Raw genomic sequence first — 27,025 nt, forward strand, 5'->3', positions numbered from 1 at the left:
ATGTTAAAGAAGATTAGGTTATCTTAGGTGTAAACACAAGGTCAAATCATTTTGATTGGATTTACACAACAGCCTAATTTATTTGTAAGGAAACATCTACATGTTCCTGCAGTCCTCAATCCAAGGGACAGTGATTGCTCCATATATCTGTAATTCTTATATTCTTATATATTTTTTAATAATTATTTATTTATTTGGCTGTACCGGGTCTTAGTTGAGGCACACAGGACCTTCCTTGCGACATGCGGGCTCTTAGTTGCGGCACATGGGATCTAGTTCCCTGACCAGGGGTCGAACCTGGGCCCCCTGCTTTGGGAGTGCGGAGTCTTAGCCACTGGACCACCAGGGAAGTCCCTGTAATTCTTATATTCTTTAAACTTCTTTTTACCTTTTACTAGACAATACTTCATTGCTCCAATGCTATTGTAATTAATCATTCTTTACGTTAACTTTCTCTGTTTATGTTTCTGTGTGGTTTCTCTGTCTTGACTGAATGCTAATGCATAAGTGTTATATCCATGTAAGGGAATGCTCTGTGTCAGTGGAATCTAATGACCTACAGCCACAATAATACATGGATGAAATGTCAAAGGTGAGTGAAAAAATCAAGTCCTAGAAAAATATACATGGTACAATTTTATTTATAAAAATTCTAAAAATACACAACAAATAACAAACTGATGTTTTCTACATGTGCAGTGACAGGAGTAGTTTTGTAAATGCTGAATTAGACATGATTCTCTGATAATGCCACATAAGTGTATTAAAATTTTACTCTCTTCTTAATTTCACCACTTAGTCCAACTTCAGAATAACTTTCTATAATTACAGAATAAAAATCATCCATCTTTCTTATTCGATCTATATGGAGAAGAAAAAAGAATGTCAAGATGGATATATGTATCTATCTGTATCTATATATGTATATATATGTACACAACTTTATTTTTCAGTTTATCAGTGCATCCAACATGATTCTTTCTGAGTGATGCATCATACTAATTCAATGTGTTCTCCAAAGAAACTTCTTAGGCTACTTCTCTCAGAGTCCCTGCTGCAGCCTGCATGGTGAAGGCTGCAATAGAAATGTGTCTCTTCACTTCTTCCCAGGCCTTGGAAGGATCCACCTTGCTTTCAATATCAAACAGAGCATCGAAGATCCCTGGGAATGACTCCCCCATATACTTGTTGTGGCTGCTTGGAGCATAGATGACATGTCTGTTGATAAAAATAGTTTGCTATCAGTTGCTCGAATTATATATACAAGGGAAAAAACAGGGACTTTCTACAATTCATGGATTGTATAATTTTAATTGCCACTTGTCAATTAAATTTACAAGTTCAATCTCCAAAGACTAGTCTATGAAATATGTGGCAATTAATTATATTTTGACTTTAGACAGATGACTTAAAGTGGCTCAGAGCAACAAAAGTGATGATAATGATAGCAACAACAGCTTGTCACCTACTATGGATCACGCTTGGCATTAAATTACTTACCTCTCATTTTTCTAATCCTTGAAAATAAACTCTACAGAGTTGATATTATAATTTCAAAGAGGAGGAAATTGAGGTCTGGGAGATGAAGTGATCACTCTCAAGGCACACTGCAAGAAGTGATGACTTCAAAATACCACTCTATCCTATGAAATGTAGCACAACTGTGATTATAGGGTTTCATTTGTGACCAGACAACCTACATTGTGTTTTTCTCCTATTTAAAAAAGAAGTCATGTATAATACCTAGCGTCAAGCATGATGAATCATTAAAAACAGTTTTATAACATTCAACATGACCTAGGAAGAAGGTGACGTTTTACTGAAGGAGCTATGCCAGTGCATGTAACAGCCCTGGAAGAGAAGGACAAGTTCCACAGTAAAGAGGTAAAGAAGGAAAGGAACATGATTATGCCACTAAGGGGAATCCATTCACCCTGTTTGGATGATGCCCTTACACTCAATTCCAATTCTTTCATAGATAATCCCTAAACAGAAAGATGAGGTCGTTTCTGGCTGGTCAATGATCTAATTCTTTCTGAATACTTAGTAAGATCAACCTGGGGACAGTTGGTGTTTATCAGAAATAATTATGATTGTCAAAAATTAGAAAAAAACTAAATGTCAACATTAAGAGATAGAGTAAATAAATATATATTTATTATGCCTTATGTATATGCATAAATACACATATATTCAAAATAAAATAAGAGAGGGGCTAAAATTATGTATACCAAAGGACAAACATGATTTTATATCTGACAAGTAGAGTTGGGGAGATTTTTATTTTCTACTTCTGACTTCCTGGGTTTTCTAAATCTCCTGCAATGAACATATACTCTTTTATACGTAGAAACAGAAAAGATAATAAAATAAAGATCTGTAGTAATCATATTACATCATATAAATAAATAATATATTTATCATTTACTACATATACTTTGGAATTTTTTATATGCTTGCAAGAAATCAACTATATTTTTCCCACAGGGCAAAAAATAAGAAAAAAATTATATTAAAATAGTCATATTTTTACCCTTACCTATAAAAAGGCCTGTCTGGTAATCCTAAAGGATCAATAAATGCTCGTTCCAAAAACATCAGTTGATCATTCATAATTCTTAATAATATTGGGCTAGAAAAGGAAAGGAATACAGTTGTAGCTTCATGAAAATATGTGCACTACTCAGCAAACTAAAAATTCAAAACAAAACTAAACACAGCTAATATATTTTAACTTCCTATAACATGTAAATTAAGAACAGCAGCATGCATAGTTACATTTTTTAAAGTCCTACAAAATACTACTCTGCTGAGGCTTATAAAAGCACTGAAAAAGTTCAATGTGCCCATGGAAAAAATATATAGTAATTTTTATTTATATTGAAATAATTAATTGATAAACCTAGGTATTCAAATATAGGCAACACTTTTTTCATCTTAAGTCTCATAAAAATCTGTTCATAGAAGTCATTTCAATATTGAAATGGAATAGTCTATTAATGTTTAGTAGGGTACCTGGGGAATTATACATATTTACCAAATGACAGCTAATAATATTTTTATTATTATTTTAAAAGATAAACCTACCATGAACAAAAGGGGTGGTGCTTATTTCACCCTTTCAACAATATTTGAATGCCTGTTATGTATCAGACACTTCTGGCTTTCACAGAGCTCACATTCCAAAGTGTGCAGGACAGCGTTACTGTTATAAAAATGACTCAATACAACTGAAAATTTACCAGCCAGCCTGGAGTAGGGCAACAACGTTATTAAATTCAACATATTAAGTCTGTCATAATGAGATATAACCATTACCATAAGGAATCATAAATTACTTTATATAAAGATTTAATTATCTTAGTTTTGTTATTTTTTAGATTTAATAATAAAACAATGTGCCCATTACTATTCTGAATGTTTATAAAATTTGTTCTTTTTAATCTTCAGAGCAGTCCTCCAAGTTATGCAGGATAATAGCCCTGTTCCACAGATGAGATACTCAGATTCAGTAGATAAATGACTTGCCCAGGTTCACAACTAGAAAGTTTTAGAGTGAATAGTAGCTCAGTACTATTCCTTCAATGGCACTGTGTTGACAACACGAAGACAGACTAATTAAAGGCCCCACAGTTTGGATTTGAGCTATTTTCAACATTCATTTATTTAGCATCAAGAACTCGGGTTTTGTGATAGTATAAAGGTAAAGTGGGCATACACTTTACCTGTGAGCAGTTCACATAAACTAACAAAGGTGGCAACTGAACGAACCATAATTTCAATAAGATGCTACAGGTTTCCGAACCAAATTCATAAAGCATTGCTACAAACACAAAAATTCATGTGGTTACGCACACACCCCATTTGGATGTTCCTTGTACAGAGCAGGGTTCAATCTGAAATATCCCTGGGAGGTAAATGCTCACAGCACCAGACGTACGTAAACAGGATCTATTTCCACCAGAAGCAGGCTGGCCTCCCTAGGGTTGGAGGAGGTAGGTCTTGAGGTTGAATACTATGTGAGCATAAAAGTACCAGGGAGTCAACACTCTGTATCCTTTGATGGGTTAAGGGATTGATTTAAGAACAGCAGGATTCAAGAAGTGTCTCTTCCTCACATTTCAAAGTTTTGGTTGAGAAATTCAACATCCACTTTAATTTACTTTAGCCAGCATTTACTCATATTATGTACAAAGCATGGCTCCAGATGTTTCAGGATATGTAAACATAATATAGAGACACAATCTGTACCTTAACTATCATTTAGAGATGGTAAGACAAATACAGAAATACTCAAGGAAGTGAAAGCTCAGTGTCCTGGATTACCATACCATGCCAACAGCAGTTCTCCACAAGGAAGAAACATCATTTATTTAATGATAGAAAATCAGCTTAATAGACTATATGGTATTTGGCATTTCTCTAAAATTTATTTATAATTGTTGATTTTTTTACTCACATAAAAAATTTGGAAAGAATTTTAAAGTATAAGAAAAAAAATCTTCCTATTCACCCAAGGATATCACGATTATCATACTAATTGGTTTTCTGTAAGATTTTCTCTATATTCAATAAAATATTGTATATGTACAATTTTATGACCTTCTTGTTTGCCTAACATTTTGTTACAAATATCTTATTATACTTCCTTTATAACCATCAGTGTTAATCTTTACAAAATGTTTAAATGGGTGGACATCTGATTGTTTTGTAATTTCTGTCCTCATAGGTATTAAGGCTGTTTTGAATTATCTGGTATTATAATTTGTAACTTTCTCTGAGAAGCCATTTTATTCCCTCAAATTTGAGACTCTTTCCAGAAGAAAAAAATTCAAGAAATAGAAATACTATGGCAAAGTGTAAGAACCCTGTCATGGCCCTAGAAACTTTAACAGTATGTATTTATGCTTTTTAATAGTTTAAAGCAATTCACAATGCTATCAGAAAAACATGAGAGTATCTGCTTCAGTGTACTTCCTGTAGCAATGTGTACAAACAAGTTTTAAATTGCTACTCATTTGGTATGAAAATAGTATGACATTATTCTCATTTGTATTTTTGAATTATTAGTAAATTGAATACTACATTATTTTCATTTGTATTTTTGAATTATTAGTAAATTTGAATTTTTTAATCTGTTTCTGCACAGGTGGTATCTTCTTTTTGAATGATTTCTCTTGTCTATTGCAGGTACTTCCAACTTTGTTCTTTTGATTTTCTTATCAATTTTCAAAAAAAAGTATTTTTATTATATCTATATTACCCCCCGTCCATATTTTCTGGAAAAGAGTTTTTCCAGTCTTTTATCTTTGATTTGGAGTATCAGTTTCCACATTATTAACCATTTTAATATTTTCAAATCTGATTGCATTGTTATTTCTAAACTTGGAATCTCACTTCCAAGATATTTCAATTTTTACTAAAAATTTCTTCTATCCCTGTTGTTTATTTTTGCATAGAATGTGAAGTGAGATTTTGAATTCACTTTTTTATCAATTCCTGAAAGAGCTTATACAATATTATTGTTGAATACCTTTCTTTCTCATTTGACTTTAATGTATCCTTCATTACAAATACATCCTTATATATCACTGGTCTATTTTTTGTTCTGTCTGCTCTTTGTCCTTCTATGTATTCCTGCATTAGTCTCCAAGGATTTGATAGTTGTATCATCACAATATTTTTAATATATAGTAGATATTCACTCTCAAAATTCTACCTTTAAAAAATTGTCCCTAACATTCTCTTTTTCTCCAGTCTTAAAATTTCGTTCAAATTATATTTTACTTTTGTGATTTTACAAGAATTAATCCCAAAGGCTTAACATCTGAAAAAACTAATGGCTTTACCTTATTTGCTAGTCTGGATATAGAGAATTTTTCCAGGTGGAAGTGGAGATTAGGAACTCTTTGTGTGGGTAATGACATTAAGAAAAGGGAGGAAGAAGGTGTGTTTTGGGAATAGGAGAGCTTGGTTGAAGTATGATTTACAGATGCTGAAAGAACAGGAGATAAAACTGGAAGAAGATGGGGACACACAGTGGAGAACCTTCAATGTTAAGGTGGAAATTTTGTAACTACCACTCAGTTGGTAGTAAAGAAGGTACCAGCATTTCTCAACAGCACATATGCCACTCAGAATGTCAAAAATATCTCTTTGAGAGATATGGTAGTCCTGTATAGCCCTGTTAGAATGAAGAGAAAGAAAGCAGAAAAAAACTTTCCAAAGATACTTCAACAACAAAGATGTCAGCTAGTATTTTTTTTCATTATATCTATTACATGCATAACTTATATCTATATATATATATATATATATATACAACGTACTTGTTTTTGTCCAAGTCTTGGAGTCTCTCACTGAAGTTAGAAGCAATTTCTGTAAAATTCTTCACTGCAGAAAATAATGATTCTGAAATAGAAATGAGGACCTATTGGCATTGTTCTATAGTTTAAGCAAAGGGAACAATATAGAAGGTTGTTCTCTTTTGTATTTAACAAGGTATTTATATTTTTTATATTGCAAGACAGGCATCAATGAAATGGAAGATACATTTATATGCATAAAATATTTGATCATATGGAATAACAATAAATAATAAATGGGCCTAAGGTAGATCATTACATTTTAGAGATTAATAGAAACATATAGACTGTGAATTTTGGAAAAGGAAGTGTATCATACCAAATGACACACTGTATGTTTTCATTTCTTGTGGATGTTTCATTGAAATATTGTAGATTTTATCAGCATACTTTCTTAAAACGACAGCATAATCTCGACAGTCAAAAGGGAGCACTATGGAATTGGCTAGTTCAAAGACGATTCCTCCTCGAACCTGGGCCACAGCAAGGTGATACTTAAAAGCTGGATCATAAAACTTTTCCACTAATTCATATGTTTCATAGACACTGTGATACAGTGGATAGCTGCTGAATTTGTTTGTTGCCTACAAAAAAACCAAAAAAACAAAATATATCTCTCGTGAGATAACTTATATAAAATGCATAGTATCATAGATACTCTTAATAATAGTAAGACTGTTTCTGTCAGCAATGAATAGAGGAAAGTATTTAAGTACCTCAATAAGCCACTTACTAAAGGGTTAATATAATATTAAAACCCTCCCCAGGGTTTCACCAGTTAAAAATTATGTGTATATAACATAAACAATACTATGAATATTACCTTGGAAAAAACCTAACATTCTTGCCTTTAGGAAAACAGGAGATGTAATAGAAATGTTTCTGAAATAAAGACAAGATAATGTTGCATTTGGGTGAAAATAATTTAAGAAGATAGAGAATCATTAGAAACAAGGAAATAAGCATGATACAATATTATATAGGGCAATGTTGCAAATCGTTTGATGACTGAAATTCCATGAATAACTTTCTGACAAGCAGTGTGCTGACAAGTGAAGAGTGAACAGTGAGGGTTTCAGTAGTAGATCCAAAATCTCACTAAGTAAAGAAGTAATGCTCAGTCAGGTATAAAAAAACAAGAACATACACAAAAGGCAAGAGAGAACAACTTTTCAAATTCTGAGTTGCTGATTTATGCCTTTTGCCCATCGTTTAGATGCTTTTTTTTTTTTTTTTACTGATATAACAGAACACTTTATATAGTGGTGCGTTGAGAGTGGGACTCTGGAATTAGCCTGCCAGAGTTTGAATCGAGGTTTCATGGCTTATTACCAAATAACTCTGGGAGGTTATTAACCTTTCTTTGCTGTAGTTTTCTCATAAGTAAAATGTAGATAATATTAACATCTACCCTCATCACCAACCCCAATGGTAAGAGATTATAGAGATTTTCTGTCTGGGGAGAATAACTAGCCCAAGACAAAAGACCTATAGATTCTCTGCATTAGTTGGCTCCCAATGAAGCAACAAGAACATGCATTCTCAATCCCTCTCTTGTGAAGCACCCCCTACAACAAGCACCAGCCCTGTATACAGGGCTTCAATCAGCTTTTTATGGTCTCACTCCCAAATAAGATACATTGCCAAAGAGGGCCAGGCATTTGAAGAAAGTCTTTAACTTGAAAGATACAGACCAAGCACACAAACTAAAATAAAATCAACCCACAGTAAGGAGGTACTACGGGGAATGGAGGGAAACAATAAAAAAGAATGAATGAATGGCAGAGTTGAGAAAAATATCCCAGAATGTAGAAAAAGACACAGATAAGAACACAAAAGAACAGATAAAGACATTGGAAAATAATGCTACAGATGCTAAACAAATTAATAATGGTTTGAGAAAGAGGAAATAATCAAAGAAAAAAATATTTCCTCCAACTACAATACATAGGTTTCCAGAACAAAGAGTCCACTTTGTTCCCAGCTCAGCATATTAAAAAATGGCATAATACACATGTACACCAAGGGCAACACAGTCATAAACAGAAGATACTAAAATCTTCCTTAAAAAAAAAACAGAGGCGGGACTTCCCTGGTGGTGCAGTGGTTAAGAATCTGCCTGCCAATGCAAGGGACACAAGTTCGATCCCTGGTCTGGGGAGATGCCACATGCCATGGAGCAACTAAGCCTGTGCACCACAACTACTGAGCCAGTGCTCTAGAGCCCCCGAGCCACAACTACTGAAGCCTGCGCGCCTAGAGCCCTTGCTCCACAACAAGAGAAGCCACGACAATGAGAAGCCGGTGAACCACAATGAAGAGAAGCCCCTGCTCACCGCAACTAGAGAAAGCCTGCACACAGCAACAAAGACACAATGCAGCCAAAAATAATAAATAAATAAGTTTATTAAAACAAACAAACAAACAGAGGCAAGAGATCAAGGAACAAGGGACTTCCCTTGTGGCACAGTGTATAAGACTCTGCACTCCCAATGCAGGGGGCCCGGGGTTTGATCCCTGGTGAGGGAACTAGATCCCACATGCATGCTGCAACTAAGAACTGGTACAACCAAGTAAATAAATAAATTAAATAGAAAAGAAAGAGATCAAGGAACAAACAACATCTCTCAACAGGCAATGAAGCAATGAGTTCAAAATTCTAAGGGTACAGAATTTTCAAGCAAAATTTTGTGCCCAGTCAAATTATTGAAGAATTTTGTGTAGTATAACAGACATGCAAGGTGTTTAGCTGTCATTCACCCTTTTCAAGAAGTGCCTGAAGGATGTGCTCCCAAAAACGTGGAGAGTAAATAAGAAAAAGGAAGAAAAATCTGGGAAACAGAAAATCCAAAATACGAGTGAAATGAAGATACTCTCAGAATTCTTAGTGAAGGAAAATTTCACAGCCAAGAGCTGTGCCACAGGCAGAAAGAATAACCAGAGAACCTAGAGGAGCAGAAGAGCCCCAGTGGGAAAAATGGACTCTGCCAGTTCACCTGATGTGTTTGAATATACTAAGAGTTTGAGGTGAGTTAAGTATGGATACACGAAGGAAAAAAATGTCTTCTAATCAACAAGGGTAGCACAACTATATATTGAAAAAATGTGATGAGGGAAAGTATTTGGGGGTTGGGAGAAGAAGTGATATAAGAGAACTGAATGCCTAGCTTTCCTAATAAGAAGTAAATGGATAATACCTAAAACTGAAAAAGAAAGAAATAGCAGCAGAAGCATATTATTTACAAACATGCAGATTGATATCAGAAGAAACCAATTAAAATACTGAAAGAATTTCAATTTGATGAACAGAATCAGAGATGGAACAAGCACGGTGCTTAAGTCACTTTTTTTGATCCAGAGTTATTTGTTTAGCTAAAATATATTCATAACTAACCATGAAGAACTTACTGATAGACTTACCCAATCTTTAGTGTACCGTGCTCGGCCTGAAGCAATTCCAAGTCTTTGGAAGAACACTTCAAAATCATTACCAGATCCTAATTTGTTAATCCTTTTAGGGATAAAATACAGGATTATTTGAGTAACTTCTTCACTGAGTATAGATCAAAATTAATTAAACTAATCTCCACTAAATACTATAAATATAATTTTTAGATATATTGTGTTGGATATATTTTAGATATAAGCAGCAAAAAAAAAAAAAGTGGCGGGGAATGTCAATTCTGATGACAAAATATCTACTTCCATAAGACTGTTTTAGGGAGAGGTGACCACTGTTCTTTTGGGTTTCTGGATCCAACTCCAACCTGTTTGTGTGTGTGTTGTCAGGGGGGGCAGTTCCCCACACCAACAACAAGCGATTCTCCAGGCCATCAGCTGGGTATTCTACAATTCAACTCAATTCTGACATTGTCCACCCAGAGATAGGGTTAGGTCCCACACATTAAGGGCTCAGTCCCAAGAGACTGTCCCCCCCCAACACACAACCACCACCAGTGCTTCTGACCAACTGGCTGTAGATGGGAGGTTCCCACGACCCCCTCCTTGGGTTTGCTAGAGCTGCTTGTAGAACCCAGAGAAACATATACTTACTAGATCATCAATTTATTATGAAAGGTTATAACTCAAGAACAGCCAGATGGAAGAGATGCATAGGGTGAGGAATGGGAAAGGGGTCAGAACTTCCACGCCCTGTCTGGGCTCGCCGGACTCTTCCAGCACCTCCACATGTTCACCAACCAAGAAGCTCCCCAAACCCAACCCTTTTGGGGTTTTGTGAAAGCCTCATTCCATAGTCATGACCAATTAAGTCATTGGACACTGGTGACTGAGTCAACCTCCAGGCTTGCTCCCTTCCTGGGAGGTTGAGGGTCAGACTGAAAGTTTCAACCCTCAAGTCACTTGGTTGGTTCTCCTGGCAACCAGCCCCCACCTTAAGTGGGGTCGTATCACCTCATTAACATAACAAAAGACACCTTTGTCCCTCTGATCACTTAGAAAATTCCAGGGGTTTAGGAGCTCTGTAAGAGATCAGGAGGACCAAATATGCACTTCTTATTATGAATCACAATATCACACTTGTATGTTGCTTTTTTAGAAAAAGATTATTGAAGTTGGAAAATACTTTCCTTCACTAACTTTTTTTATTACCTATATTTGTTGTACATGATAAAGTTAAAAGAATCAGAAAATTTTCAGATAACTCAGATTTAATTCCCATCCTTAAAAATTTAAAGTTTTCATACTGTTATCTTTAATCTCAAACTACTGAGATATTTATTCCTCTTTCCGTGCTTATGAAGACACAACTAAACCTGAAATGATGTCTATATTCTTCTTAGAACATTATGCAGTTAACAAAACACTTGTTAACTGTATATGTTCAGAAAAAAGAATATTTATACAGTAATGAGAGGACAGACTTAGGTGACATGTGTATATATTACCTATTCAAAAGCGAACCATATTTTGACGGCCTACAGATTTAATTTCAAAACACACAGCAATATTTTGTAAGCAGAGAGGGTAGGGGGTCCCTGGGGAAAGAGAACTAGTCATGGCTTTCTTGATATAAGACAATTCATTTTTGTCCTAAGCCATTTTGTGGTAAAGGCCTGACCATAATGCTTATCCTTGAACAGGTCTCAGTAATTAATGACCTTAAGGCAGCAAGATAATTTAGGAACAAATGACTTATCAGGCAAGAGAAGTAACAATAGCAAAGATAATAAATCAGTTGTAAATACTCCCAGTTCTGTTACAATGGTAAAGATTAGCCTAAAGAACATTTTTGAGCTGTTTTGCAGAATTTGGATCCCCTTGAGCACTCAACCCCCAGATCAGCTGAAACCTAAGGAATGATGATGTTGACCCTTTCTGAACTCAATCAACTAAAGTTTGGACTCTGTCAAACTTTGCCCCAATTCTATACTGAATTCTCCTCTGCTCAAACCCCCTCATGAATATGTATGTACCCTTAACTTGAAACTTCCCCCATTTTGCTGTCCAGGGAGACACTGCTTTGGAAAAGATCCCCGGTACTCTCCTTACTTGCTGCAAGTAATACATCCTTCCTTCTACCGCTCTTTGGCTTGGTTGTGCCATTTGGCTGACACGCACCAGGAGGCAGACCCAGTTTTTGGGTAACAATTTTATTTGTAAACCTAAGCATCATTTTTTCTTTAATAGATATTAGAGAATTTTAAATTAAAATTTTATTATTTGTTGAAAGAAACTACCCTTTTATTTTCAACACAATTCCATACTGAATTTAGTAAAGAGTTTTCTTTGTTTACCTGGGCAAGCCACTGAATTCAGGTGAAGGGCTTTTTTCATTCCAGCTCTCAAAAAGGGATTTGCCTTCAAAACCTTCATCAGGACTTTGGAGCTACACAAGTTAAAAGGAAAAAAAAAAAGAAAAAAGAGAGAAAGAATACTTATAAATCAGATGTTTTAAAACCTAAACATCTATTAACCAGGGAATGAGTAGCCAAGTTATATTCAGGAAAATAAGGAATGCAATTCATACATTAGCAGTCATCAAGAATTACAACAATGAGTTTCTGACAATATGGGAAAATGCTCATGTTATTATATATAATGCACCTATTATAAAAAAAAATACATGGAGTGTATGGAAAAGAAAGCTATACCAAATTATTACCAAGCCATTGTATTCAGACAAATGGTCACACTGTAAGATTTTTTTTTTTTTTGGTCTATTTTTCCAAATTAAGGGAGGCTACTCTCAAAAACACATTCCTCCTCCTCTTATAAAAAAAAAAAAAATGAAAAGAAGCAAGCTGGTTAAGGGAAGGTTTGTTTTATACGTTTTTTGTTTTTTTTTTAAATATTGCTTTGTGCCAACAAGTTTGTCAAAGTCATTATATAATACATAACAAAACAAATGCACTAATATTTTATTTAATTAGTTGAGTATTTATTGTAATTGTGTTAAACACAGGGCTTTAAATACATTTTCAGATTTTACAGATGAGAATTCTAAGGGAGTACAATATGCACTACTATTGAATGCTAAACTCAGAGCATTAAATGTTATGCCAAAACGTTTAGCACACTAAACTGTAACTAATACTCACTAAACTGTAACTGAATAATATATGGTATAAAAAGTTTTTATTTTTTATTTAATAAAAGTCTTATGCTCTATTTTTTTTTTTTTTTTTTTTTTTGCGGTATGCGGTCCTCCCACTGTTGGGCCTCTCCCATTGCGCCATTGTGGAGCACAGGCTCCGGACGCGCAGGCTCAGAAGCCATGGCTCACGGGCCCAGCCACTCCGCGGCACGTGGGATCTTCCCGGACCGGGGCACAAACCCGTGTCCCCTGCATCGGCAGGCGGACTCTCAACCACTGCGCCACCAGGGAAGTCCCTATGCTCTATTTTTTGACAGGTTCAACTCAAAAGATTTTATAGACTACCTATTCTGTGGAAGTCTTTTTGTAGATGTCAGCCATACAAAGTTTAATAATACAAATTACACACCATCTACTAGGGGGAACTATAAATTAAAATGTGGAATTCATGTGCTAGGTACTATAATAGACGGATGTGCAAAGGTTGATGGGAACACAGATAAATTTATATAAACTTGGGGAGAGAGAAGCTATGTCAGCATCTTAAGTCATAAAATATCAATACATAAAGCACAAAATAATTTCACTCAAGCTTACAAATTTACACAAAACTTTGATACAAGGGACAGTACCACTCCATTTATTTTAAGTAATATGAATTTGAAATAATGTGTTTAGAAATATATTACTAAAGTCACAGTTTGTCACTAAAATTTGAAATACCACAAATCAACTTCCCCAAACAAAAACAGAATTTTAAAAATCCAAAACTGTCAAGAATCATATAATTTCAAACTTGACCTAGAAAGTAGTGTTTTTGCATTTGTCACAAGGTGCCACCAATCCACCTGGTAAACAAATATAACTGCCAAGCTTCCTTAGTATTGACCTCAAATTACATAAATGGTGGGAATTCTCTGAGACACAATGTTTCAGATATTTAATTTTGTATACACTTCATGGGAATTGTAAAACTGCAGGCACCTGACAGAGATCTTAAGTAATAATATGAATAGATTAGTGCCAAATTAAACTTTCCTATTCCTACTGGAGATGCTAATAAATTAAATTCCATGCTTGGGAAACCAAAGCTTAACAATATGTTTAGGATCTATTGAAAATCCCTATCTGAGGGAAATAATTGTCTTTCCTGGTAATTACATTTCAGTTGGTAATTCTGTTAAATAAGCAAGTCTTTTTATCCTTTTCAGTTCAAATCAGGTAATTAGCAGTAACAGCAAACATCTGCCATGCAAAACATTACTTATGCCTACCTTTAGGAACGGTAGCTTTATGGGGCAGGAGAATTAAAATGAAGAGTTGCCTGTTGGTCCTATAGAAATTCAGGCACCGCCTCTCCGCCAGGTTCAGTATGTTGTTCTGCTGTCAGAATTACGATAACTTTAGCTCAGTGGACTGAAGCCCACAGCAGGAAATCAGGAATTGGGTACATGGTCTTACCCAGTCTCTGTCCCAGGAGTCAGCACCTGGTTTTTTACACATACTCTTTCTCATTTGGTTAGAAATGTCAACTCTTCCAGAGTCCTAAGTTAATTGGTATTATTATATTAAAGAGTAAAAACCAGTTTTAAAATTAAGGAGTTAAACCGCAGGACCAAGTTCTGGTTCAGCTACTTGAACAAGTTGTGTGACTCTAGTGGCTAATGCTTTTTGGGCTCAGTTTTCTCGGTTTCACATGGAGATGGTAGACGCAATGCTCTCCATAGACTGCCTCAGATTGGTGTGGAAAAAATGGACAAAAGTTATAAAACAACACAGATGTTTAACAGAATAATGCTACCTCAAGAAAACATCATTTGTAGAACTTAAAATTCCATGTGATTATTTTTACCTCCTTTGTTAGGTTGTATACCAAGCTGTACATAAGTGGGGTACAATCAACTCTCAGAGTGTAGTTTCCTGAAAGACAAGAAGATAGTTTGTTTTCTATTTCATTTCTTTATTTTATTCTTCCATTCAAAGACCATTCCTAACTCTTTAGCCAGAATGATCCCTTTATAACCTAAGTCTGGGGAATTCCCTGGCAGTCCAGTGATTAGGACTATGAGCTTTCACGCAGAGGGCATGGGTTTGATCCCTGGTCAGGGAACTAAGATCCCGCAAGACACGTGGCCAAAAATAAAGAAATAAATAAAACCTAAGTCTGATCAAAACTCTCCAGCTCATCACTCAATAAAATTCATCCTCACCATGACCCTTGGTGCCACACATGAAACAACCTCAGGTCACCTCTCCAGATCTTCACCTCCTACTCCACCCAAGCGAATGTTCTATACAAAAGAGATAATAAAAGTACTCACCTCACAGGAATATTGTGTTAAATAAATGTTTATATTTAAACATTGGTTGGTAGTTTGTGTGAGCTAAATTCTGTATATGAATATTAACATGATGGAAATTCCTCAAACTGAGGACAATAGTTCCTTTGAAGAGAGGGTTATTTGAAAATGGTTTCAGTAGAAATTATTTTCTTTGTAAATTTTGCATTTTAACATTAGAAAGCTAATAGATGACTTTTTTTTAATTTGAAAAATGAACAGTTAATAAAATTTTAAATATAAAAACAAAGTGAGACAAGCTGTATTCCAATCACAGAGTAATGAGTGTGTTATTTGCTCTTGATCCTGAAAATGCTGGGGAGACAATGTAGTGTTTTAAACCAGGGAATGACGTAAACAGCAAAATCAAAGATTAAAAAAATGCATTTAAATCAAGTCTTAAAAAAAAGAAACTAGCAATAGAGAGAACACTATTCTACTTCTGAAGAATATATGTTTGGTATACTTATTCTGTGTGGCAAAGGTGTTTCATCTTCATATGTGTGTTTAAATAAGGATAATAAGGAATTCCCTGGTGGTCCAGTGGTTAGGACTCTGTGTTCTCACTGCCGGGGGCCCGGGGTTTAGTCCCTGGTCGGGGAACTAAGATCCCACAAGCCGTGTGGCACAGCCAGTAAATAAATAAATAAAGATAATAATAATCCAAGCTAACATTTTTGAACATTTACCTTGTGCAAGGCACAAGTCTGGGAGTTTTTCAAATATTAACTTCTTTTGCCCTTACAAGAGCCTTTGAGATATGTGCTCTTAGTAACTCTATTGAGAGGTGAGAAAGTAACAACCTGAGGTCACATAACAATAATAGAAAGTAGCAGTGCCGGGAATAAGGCCAAGCCCTGAGCCACTAACTAAGGAAAGTTAGAGGAAGAAAGAAAAGATAACTGAAACGCACGAACTAACTTAGGGGACAGTGGAGCTCAGATACGTGGACAAAGAAGAAAATGTAAATGCCAATGTGCCTCCATCAATATGCAATGCTCCAACTATTTTTTTTTTTTTTTTTTTTTTTTTTTTTTGTTTTGCGGTAGGCGGGCCTCTCACTGTTGTGGCCTCTCCCCTTGCGGAGCACAGGCTCCGGAGCACAGGCTCAGTGGCCATGGCTCACGGGCCCAGCCGCTCTGCGGCATGTGGGATCTTCCCAGACCGGGGCACGAACCCGTGTCCCCTGCATCGGCAGGCGGACTCTCAACCACTGCGCCACCAGGGAAGCCCTCCAACTATTTTTGACATGGCAGATTTACTAATAAACTAAAGAAAATATTCTATAAGTCCACCCTTCATTCATTTATTCATTCATTTGTTGCACCCATGCAAACACCATTTATTTAATAAGACATTAAGAATCAAGGAATGAAGAAGTATGATCCTGCCTGTTCCTGGCAGAAGAATATAGTCTAGAAAGGGAGAGGGTTTGTAAAACAAATAATTACTTAATAACAGCAGTGATGAGTGCTACAAAGATGGCTTCCCAGAAAAAAATAACATTCCTGGGGCGACTGTAAGAATAAGAATTAAACAGATGGTGTGTCGAACAGCAATCTGAGTACAGAGAACAGCAGTTGTAACGGCTGAGAAGTTGCATGTGGTCAAGGGGCAGAAAGATTCGTGCGGGGCTACAGTATAGTGAGTGACAATGGACTGTTTCAGTTTCTTGAAAATCGACTTGAGATTGTCCCTTAGTTTGAATCTCTGTTTATCAAAGCAAATCCATTCTAAAAGGCCTGTCTTCGATGCATATCTCATTTCTCAAGCCTTTCCTGACGTCGCTATCATTCTCTCCTCTGAACTCCAAGATCAGTCCAATAATATCCTTCTGAGATACCTCATATATTAGAATCCTAGACTGATGTATTTTATCATCTATACTGAGTCTTAAACTCTTGAGTACTACACTGTTCTTTACTAACCCCTAATTCCTTTGAAATCCTGGGAAGTACACTGCATAGAGAGGTGCTTAGTAAATACATGTTGAATTGAAGGAAAAAATATTTAAGAAGAAAAAATTTTTGGTGAAAGATGAAATCTGGGGAATCAGCATTTGTTTTCAAAATTTGTATGCATGATATGATGACAGTAGTTAAATCATAACTTTTTGCTGCTCCATTCTAAAATCATAGAAATCTTTAGTTCCATAACTGACTTATTCATTTAGCAGATACTCACTGAATTCCTACCATAGATAAGGTAATCTGCCAGATGAAACAAACAAATCATAGAGTGTTGTTTCCAGAGCCCAAATCAGCACCCTAGAGCTTACAGCTGCCATGAGCATGACAAACCAGCAGCAAATTCCCTCACCACTTGTTAATGGATTTGCACTCCTAGTTAGTGAATAATTTACAAACTAAATTGCTGTTACTACCAAGATCATATATTTTCCTATGAAACCAATAATATTCACCTTCTATAGAAGAATCAGCATTAATATAGGCCACACCACGCACTTGAAGAAGTCTGGAATTCTCCTATAATATTAAATAAATAAATAAACAAACAAATAGCCATAACCCCTTTCTAAAAAAACGCACATCTACATTTACTGTATGGAGGTTTCTGAATTAAGTTGGCCCAAGTTCACCCCAAATTTGACATGTAAGATTTTCAAGCATATGTTTGAAAGAATTTCAATAAAGGTCATTGGTAAGAAATAACAAGCAAAACATTTTTAAGACTAAAATTTGAGATGAGACTATCCACATTCATAATACAGTGAGTGGAAAAGGAGTTGATTTCTTTGTTTTTATTGGGTAGTTGCTGTGCGCGGGCTTTCTCTAGTTGCTGTGCGAGGGCTTTCTCTAGTTGCAGGGGGCTGCTCTTCATTGTGGCGGGCAGGCTTCAGTAACTGTGGCACGTGGGCATAGTAGTGGTGGTGCATGGGCTTCGTTGCTCCACGGCATGTGGATCTTCCTGGACCAGGGATCGAACCCGTGTCCCTTCCATTGGCAGATGGATTCTTAACCACTGTGCCACCAGGGAAGCCCAAGGATTGATTTCTTAACCACACTATGGTTTAATCCGTCAGATTAAATTCTCCTGTGTTATGACACCACCTATTGGTCAAAACTTTAAAACTTTTTTTCTCAGCTTTAAAACACTGGCCAAGGATTTTTTTTGATATAAGTGGATTATGAATCTCCAAAACAAGCAATTTTCTAAGTGTCCTGACTGTAAGAAACAAAGTGAAAAAACATGCAGCTCTAGGTGATGAAAATAAGATGAAAGAGGCAAATCACACCCTCAAAATATTTAGGCTCTTCTTGATGCCAGCATAAATCTTTTTTTTTTTTTTTTTTTTTTTTTTTGCGATACGCGGGCCTCTCACTGTTGTGGCCTCTCCCGTTGCGGAGCACAGGCTCCAGACGCGCAGGCTCAGCGGCCATGGCTCACAGGCCCAGCCGCTCCACAGCATGTGGGATCTTCCCGGACCGGGCACGAACCCATGTCCCCTGCAACGCCAGGCGGACTCTCAACCACTGCGCCACCAGGGAAGCCCAGCATAAATCATTGTCTACAGGAGCACTACTTTTTTTCTACCCCAGAGAAAATTGAAGTTGACAGGGCTTCTCATAATTCCTAGATAATAGGAGCCAAGTAAATATTTATAGCATGATTAGAAGTTAATGGAATGTTAATTTTGCATATGTTTACAAGTAACACTTCTATTACACAAAGCCAACAATGCATGCAGGTAAAATTACTTTCCAAGGAGCCTAGTCAATATTCTGTGGTGGGGCATTCCACTTCACTTTTAGCATGATTTAGAGTAGGTCATTACGATATGAGGAAGACAGTACAAGCTCAAGGAATATTTAAATGTAATTAGCTTTAGGAGTTAATTTGGAAAAGTTAAAACATTATATCTTATTATGATGTCCAGTTTCTAGTGAATTTACTTAGCTACTATCACACTCCCAGACAACGAAGATTAAATTATTTCCACAATTGACATTAAGTGGCTTTAAATATTCAAACAAAACTTAGTTCTCAAGTGACGAAAACATTTTTATCGTTGATTTTTGAAAGAGAATATGTTGCTTCAGACTTTCTGGAAAAAAGTTTGAATATTTTCTGGCTGGATTGACCAGTTATTCTTACATTCTTGTGAATTAAATATAAACTGCTTTATTATTATGAAAATGTATGTTATATCGAATTATCAACTAACCTCTGCCCACTCGGTGGAACCAAGAAGACCAAATTCTTCTGCATCCCAGCTTGCAAACAAAATTGTTCTTCTAGGCCTCCATCCTGAAATATATGTGCATACTTATAAAAGCTGGGAAAATGCATAATATTGCCAGGACATCACCATGCCCAGCAGAGTAACAACAGCAAAAATCCATTGGTTGTTTAGGAAGGGTGAATTATGGTGACAATCTTTACTTAATTTCCTTTTGAAAGATTTTAAAGCTGATCTGTCAATACAAAAGAGCACATCTGTATTGAAAAAGGGGGAAATGCAGACATGGTAAAAATCCTGTGAGATCATAAAATATTCTAATAGGTTTATAATGATTGCCTATGCTAGGAAGCCATCTGTGGTCTGCAGCTGCCTAGAGTGAAAGAAGACAATGCTGGATGTGGTCTGTGCTCTGAGACAATAGAACTGAGAGAAAATCCTTTACAACTCTTCCATGCTGTGTTGGCATCATGCAAACAATTGTTCAGTGTCAGCTGGTTGTGTGATTTCACTCTATTCTCTGCCAGAATTAGTCAACAGAAGCTCCATTCTCAACACTAGTGTCTGCTGCTGCTGAAAAGTACACCATGCATTAGGACGGTCATATGGCTTGGAGTTATAAACACTGATTTTGAAGTTAAAGAAAGATCTTATTTCAAGCCCTGGTTCTTTCACTTACTAGCAGTATGACCAAGGGAATGTTATTCAAACTTGTTAGACCTCTTGTTTCTTCACCTGTATACCAGGAAGAGCATAGTAAAGATAACACTCCTTGATTGTTAGGAGGATTAAATGGAATAATATTTATAAATATACCACTGAACAAGTGCTCCAGGTATGTAAGTTGTTATTGTTTGAGTACATATTTCATTTGTGCTTAAGGATATATATCCCTCTAGCTGTTGAGTCCAGAGCTTCATTTTTGTTAAGTATATTAATAGCATTATTCAAATCTCCTATTAATTATTATTCCCCATCATTGCAGTCTTTTGGCATACTTTGTAATTGTCATAGTGATGTTTTGTATTTACCACGAGAATCTTCTAGTAAAATCATGAAACTTTTTGTAATACTATTAAACACAACCTAATTCACAAACCATGTAAATTCAGGTCTCCATAGTTCTATTTTCTTAAAAAATAAGATAGCTGTGTGGAAAAAAGAATAGAGCACCTTTACATTTGATTTCAAAGAGTGACATCACTATTTTGTAGACTGGGAGAAAGAAATCTGAATTTTAACCCTAGTTCTCTGATTCTGCCACACACCAGCTACAAAACGTTGGGTGAATTACTTGATTCTGGAAACCTCAGTTAACTTATTTGTAAAATGAAAAGAGAAATAACTAAACATATCCCTCCTCCTATGAGTTCAAAATAGATAACATGTGATAACAGTTTCTCTGAGAAAGTAAGTACCAGGCAAATGTAACACATTTTTACCACATTCATTGTTGCTAAAAAAATATATATGGATCACATTTACAGCCTGTAGACACCTTGTTTGCAGGGTCAGTAAACAAAGTAGACCTTCTGTTCTCAGTATGTAATGTTTACTTTAAAAAGTAACCATTTGAACTCAATTTTATTTTGGTTATCATATGCAGATTCTAAAATGACTGAAGTAACTGTGCTAGTAGTATAATCTTCAATTCTGTGAGAGAAATCAAAGCTGGGGGTGTGAGAATGCAGATATCAAACTTTTGACAGCATCCTATTAAGCAGGAAGACCAGCATTTTTCTGAATTAGCTTTCATCCCCTCTGTCAGTTGGTGTACTTGACCTGAGACCTGAGGCTGGAAGATCCCAAGAAGCTCACATTTCTCAGGCCAGGACGCTTTGGCTTATGACCTAAATCTGGTGTCTACTCTCCAGTAAAGAAACCCATCTCCGTCTTCTTTGTTGCCAGAGAAACCACTAATAGTATAATTCCTTTATTTCAGATTATAATTTAATATATCAATTTAAATAATATGAACTTTATTATATAAATAAATGAATTATTAAAAATGAACATATAAAAATGAATAAACAATATCATTAACCAACATAAGTAATATAGCTGCTAGTTATTGAAAGCTACTCTCTGCTATTAAGCACTACTAAGTACTCTATGCTACTAAGATGATATAATTTGCATGCAGCCTCTCTGTTGTGTTTCACACAAACCTATGAGGTGGTATTTTTATACTCTCTTTACTGAGGACCAAACTGAGATTCAGAAAAAATGGTCTTTTTACTTTTTGCTTACATTACCTTCTTTTTTCAGCTTTCCAAAACTCCTGACAATTTCATGAACAACAGCTGCTCCACTCTGAGGGTCAATGCCACCAAATACCCAAGAGTCACGGTGACCTCCAAGAATGACATATCTGTCTAGAAAGCATCATTGCAAAATTACTTGCCATTCCAGGTCAAGAATAGAGGAAATTGCAAATGACTCAATAGCATCTAAACACCAAGCACTCAGGACTCAAGTTAAGATAGCAAAGGTTCCTGAAGACTTTTGTAAATATATCACTTTGTTCTGAATTTGATGTATGAAGAAAATATGAATGTGATAAGCAAATGTATACTTCAGTTAATTACAGTAATTATAAGTATATAAGTAATGATAAATGAGTATAAAAGTATCCTTATCCACTTCTTTATATAATTCTCTGTTACTCCTCTCTTACCTATTTACACTATGTTTCCAGTATTTTCAGAGTAAGAGAACACAGTGGCCAAATAACGATTTCTCCACTTCCTACTCCTTCTACTTACTTTTTAAGGTACAGCTCAAAGATTCTACATCTCTATGATCTGTTCCTATTTTCTACAGGGAGAGGGAATTGCACCCCTATCCAGTTTTCTGGGCAGTCTTTTCATATTGATAAAACATTTACCATGGGGCTTCCCTGGTGGCGCAGTGGTTAAAAATCTGCCTGCCAATGCAGGGGACACGGGTTCAAGCCCTGGTCCGGGAAGACCCCACATGCCACAGGGCAACTAAGCCCGTGTGCCACAACTACTGAGCCTGTGCTCTAGAGCCCACGAGCCACAACTGCTGAGCCCGAGTGCCTAGAGCCTGTGCTCTGCAACAAGAGAAGCCACTGCAATGAGAAGCCCTCACACCACAACAAAGAGTAGCCCCCAGTCGCCCCAACTAGAGAAAAGCCTGCGTGAAAAAAAAGTAAAAGGATTAAAAAAAAAAAAAGCATTTACCACACTTAAATGTAGGGGTCTTCTTGTCTCTGGTCTGTGTCTTTTTAAAAATTCCCTCCATCCCCAAAGCCTAGCACAGGGCTGGCACAAAATGTGTACTCAGTGAGATTCAATAAATAGCCAGTTGTACATTGTTTAGTGCTCATTGGAACATTGGAAGCATATCAATATTCTTTATCTTTGAAAGAAAGTACTGGCTGCTTGTACAAAAGATATTCAGTTTACTTCTGTGTGTTTGGGTAGGAAATATAACCATATAGTTCCTAAGGAATCAAACATAATGAAGTAAGATTATTTTCAAATGTATCATTGAGCAGGTAATCTGAAATCATATGGAAATCATGTGTATATATATTCCACCCATTTCAGTGTAAAAAAAAAAAAACCATGTAAAGGATTCATTAACTTCCGGTTATCTTAAGTTTTCTAAGAGTGTTACCTATCATTGTAATGAAGATATTTCTCCAGGAAAATATGTGGTAAAGAAATCCAGAAAGCTCAGATTAAACATCTGTAAACCATCTCTCCTTGCTCTTCCTCCCTTGCTCCTTTAATTGAAGCATGCATGGTTTATCAACAACCTCAGTCATCTGACCAATCTAGTCCCAACATTTACTTTCTTCACAACATGCATCACAATGTAAAATTACCTCCTATTGATCTATTTTTTGTTTATGTGAGTTCCGTTAGGACAAAGAGTTGCTTTGCTTTGTTCACCTTACATTCCCAGAGCTCAGAGCAGTACCTGGCACTGAAGAATTGCCCGATTGATATTTGTTGAGCAAATGATCAATTTACCTGGCTCCACTGCCCCTCTGAGAGTTCCAATTACATTGTAAATTCTTTTCACTTTATTGCTGGAATGGATGTGCATCTTGACTTTTCTAATGCAAAAATAAAGGGCACAGACTAAAAATACTGGTTAACAGCTTGCCACGCACAATTTTAAAATCTGACATTGTTTTGAATATTTCTAAATGCACACAGGCAATAATTACATTGACCAATTGTCCAATTGTGTGGATACATGTGTATTCCCCTTTTCAACCTGTTGTTATGTCTCCTGCTTGTAGTAGATTTTACTTTTCAGTCATCCTCTGTCATTGTTTTTTGAAAAAGCTTTCCTCCCTCTAAAGAGAGTTATTATAAAAATAGTCTCTTAACTTGGTAGAAAAGTTTCCAGTAAATCCAGGTCCAACATTGTAGGGCACTTGGAGACTTCCTTTCCAGCTGTAATCTGGTGGTGTTGATCCACCCATTTTTCTGTTGAACACAAAAAATATTATTAGCTGAAGGAAACCTTTGAAGTTATAAGTTAAAATGTCCTTGAACTTGTTTTCTTGAGTGCCTGCTCATAATAGCTAAAATGAGTCATGGTAGTACAAAGTGCTTTGCATAGGGATATGCCATTTAACTCTTAATACACCTCTTATGAGGTGGTTCTGCTATTACTCCCCACTTCAAAGATGAGGACGGTGAGGCTTAGAGAGATTAGGTAACATGCCCAAAGTCAAGCAGCTGATTAGTGGTACAATCGAGATTCAAACAGTTGACAAGTATTTGGACTCTGTGTTACCAGTTTCCAACAGTAAACCATGTGAAAAGTGCTCTCAAGAGCATGCTCTGTAGAATCAGCAGGTGTCAAACTCTTTGGAATTTCCCATTATGTTATTTCTCCCACTGATAAATACATTCCAAAATACATGTATGGTCATCCTTTACAAAGTACTTTTGCACTCATCTATTAGGGAGGGAGGAAGGGCAAAGGAAGGGATGTCACTTCAACCAACAGCCCTCAAATCTTTATACACTATTTATTTTTTTAATTCAAAAAGGTGGAAAGATTCAGGTGGACCAGCCCATATATGCCACTTGCCCTGGTTATCTCTCAGCAGGTGATTGAGAAAAATAATATGATAATATCTGTGGAATGGTGAGGTTCTTCCTGTTTCATTTCAGCATATTTTCCTTTACTGTTTAAGAGCATGGATTGACTTATTCTTGATTTGGGCATGGAAACCAAATGTACTTTTGCTACCTAGAAGCAGATAGAAGAAGATGGCTCCAGACAAACTTAAGAGAGTGAAAAACATCAATCTGTCTTTTATGGCTCAATCTCTGGTCCACACACCTGCATGCACCCTATGATTTACAATGAAACATTTTCTGTAGTTTCCTCCTTTTTTCTGTGTCTACACATAGGTACTTATTCCCTGCCTACTAAGTTGAGGTAATGTGAACAGCTCAACTTGACCTAGAATATATTATATGTGCAAAACTACATCAATATGATTATCTTCTAATGGAAAACTAAGTATAAATAACACTTTGTTTTAAAATGCTCTATCAGAGAGTAAATATTCACTCTTTTTTTCCCATCTCATGAGGGAGTTTGTTTAATAAACATAATTTCATGTAATATACTATATAATTTATTTATCTATATAAAATAAAATTTCACATGAAAAGCATCAAGTAAAATGAAGGGCATTATACATTGTTAAATATCATAATGAATAGTCAAAATAGTAGAGTATTATGTATACAAAAAATGGTAGAAGCCAAGTGAAGAATATACATATACTTGATTATACATAAAATACTTTTATAGTACTATATTGCAGACTAATAACATTGATTGCCTTTGGGATGGAAATGGGTACCAGGGAAACTTTTTATTGTATACCCCTTTGAATTTTGAACTGTGTAAATGTACTGCCTTTTCAAAATAAAAATATGAAAAACAAAACAAGGTGCAAATTCATCAGGAAGTCAATTACATATGATAAGGAAGGTAATGAAGAGTCCATATTCCCAGAAAATAATAAAATATAAAGCCAAGATTACAGTGCCCCCACAAGGTCAAGAAAATATCGCACATCTATGGAGAACAGAGGTTTTAGTCACTAAATTTCACTGGGATAATGAATCAGGGGTATAACTTTCTTTAGGTTCCTCTTTCACTCTATAAATAAAAAATAAATTCTATGAAAATTAAAAGGTTGAATATTTAAATTTCAAATCATAGAAATTTCAGAAAATATAATATTGGAAATGTCTTTGAAAAGATTTGATAGATCATAGATGCTCAATAAATATCTATAAACAACACTGAATTTAAAAATCTACATTGTGTAGCATATTAAACTTTATTTGTTCATTTAGCAAAGATGTATTCTCTATAATTCTCAAGGTACTGTATTGTACTCATTAAGGAATACAAATATATATAAGACATGGTCATTCTACCAAAGAGTTTATAAGTCAGAAAAAGATAGATATAAAACAGAGCATGATATATGATAGATAAAGTTCTGAAGGACAAAAGAGAGCTTGATTCCCCTTGTGGGATCAGAAATAATTTTCTTTCTACAGGAGGTTTCACTTATCTGGATTTTTAAAGAATGAATAAGATGTGGGCAGGGAACATGGAGGTAAAGAGCATTCCAGGTACAATGTATGATGTAAACAGGCACGAAGGCCGAAGAGTCAGAGCAAAAGTAAAGCATGGTGATTAATGTGGCTGGGGTATAAGATGATTAGGATACCATAACAGAGAAGCTTGAAAAGTAGTGAGACTTTGCTTCTGAGAAGATGCACTTTACCCTATTCATCCTGATGAGTACAACTAAATTCCCTGGACTATAAATACATTAAAAATAAACATAAGACTCTGAAAGGAGGAGAAAAGAAAATAAACCAGCTCAGGGCCTCAGGGTACAAGAAATGACAAAGTGGTGAGTTCCTTGGGTTTTCATGTGGGCTCTCAAATCTCAGACATAGAGCTGAAGAAGCTGGCAAACCAGAAAGGCTAAGTGGCTCACATAAAACACGTTACCCAACAAAAGCCTTGAGTATGAATACATACTTGAATACGTATACATATTCAACTGCACCTAGGACAATTTCCAGGATAGACCATATATTAGGCTATAAAAAAACTCAATAAATTTAAAAGGCTGAAATCATATCATCTCTTTATTAATCATACAAACCTTTTACTAACCCAACTATAGTATAAAGAATTTAGTAAGCAAAGATTCTTCAATATATGCAAATCAAGCAATGTGATACACCATATTAACAAATTAAAGAATAAAAACCATATGATCATTTCAATAGATGCAGAAAAAACTTTGGACAAAATTCAATACCCATTTATACTAAAAACTCTCAAGAAAGTAGGCATAGAGGGAATCTACCTCAACATAATAAAGGCCATATATGACAAACTCACAGCAAACATCATTGTCAATGGTAAAAAACTGAAAGCATTGCCTCTAAGATCAGGAACAAGACAAGGATGTCCACTCTCACCACTATCATTCAACATAGTTTTGGAAGTCCTAGCTATGGCA

The 27,025-nt window shown here is 35.7% G+C and overlaps 1 protein-coding gene across 3 annotated transcripts in view; it reads right to left on the reverse strand.

Annotated features, from left to right (window-relative positions):
* Nucleotides 1–1,028: 1,028 nt before the first annotated feature.
* Nucleotides 1,029–27,025, reverse strand: part of FOLH1 (folate hydrolase 1) — a gene marked incomplete at both ends in the record, with an annotated part of 54,718 nt that continues 28,721 nt past the window's right edge. For 2 of the 3 annotated variants that reach the window (XM_079707574.1, XM_079707573.1), the window contains 12 exons: nucleotides 1,029–1,218; nucleotides 2,540–2,632; nucleotides 6,330–6,411; nucleotides 6,685–6,949; nucleotides 9,786–9,876; nucleotides 12,122–12,213; nucleotides 14,774–14,841; nucleotides 17,683–17,746; nucleotides 19,447–19,529; nucleotides 21,717–21,836; nucleotides 23,466–23,551; nucleotides 23,832–23,930. In XM_079707574.1, coding sequence (XP_079563700.1) covers nucleotides 1,029–1,218; nucleotides 2,540–2,632; nucleotides 6,330–6,411; nucleotides 6,685–6,949; nucleotides 9,786–9,876; nucleotides 12,122–12,213; nucleotides 14,774–14,841; nucleotides 17,683–17,746; nucleotides 19,447–19,529; nucleotides 21,717–21,836; nucleotides 23,466–23,551; nucleotides 23,832–23,930 — 1,333 coding nt within the window. The remainder of the gene's footprint in view (nucleotides 1,219–2,539; nucleotides 2,633–6,329; nucleotides 6,412–6,684; nucleotides 6,950–9,785; nucleotides 9,877–12,121; nucleotides 12,214–14,773; nucleotides 14,842–17,682; nucleotides 17,747–19,446; nucleotides 19,530–21,716; nucleotides 21,837–23,465; nucleotides 23,552–23,831; nucleotides 23,931–27,025) is intronic. The other variant, XM_079707575.1, reaches the window with a different exon arrangement.

The sequence above is a fragment of the Hyperoodon ampullatus genome (genome assembly GCF_949752795.1).
Source record: "Hyperoodon ampullatus genome assembly, chromosome: 7".
NCBI lineage: Eukaryota > Metazoa > Chordata > Mammalia > Artiodactyla > Ziphiidae > Hyperoodon > Hyperoodon ampullatus.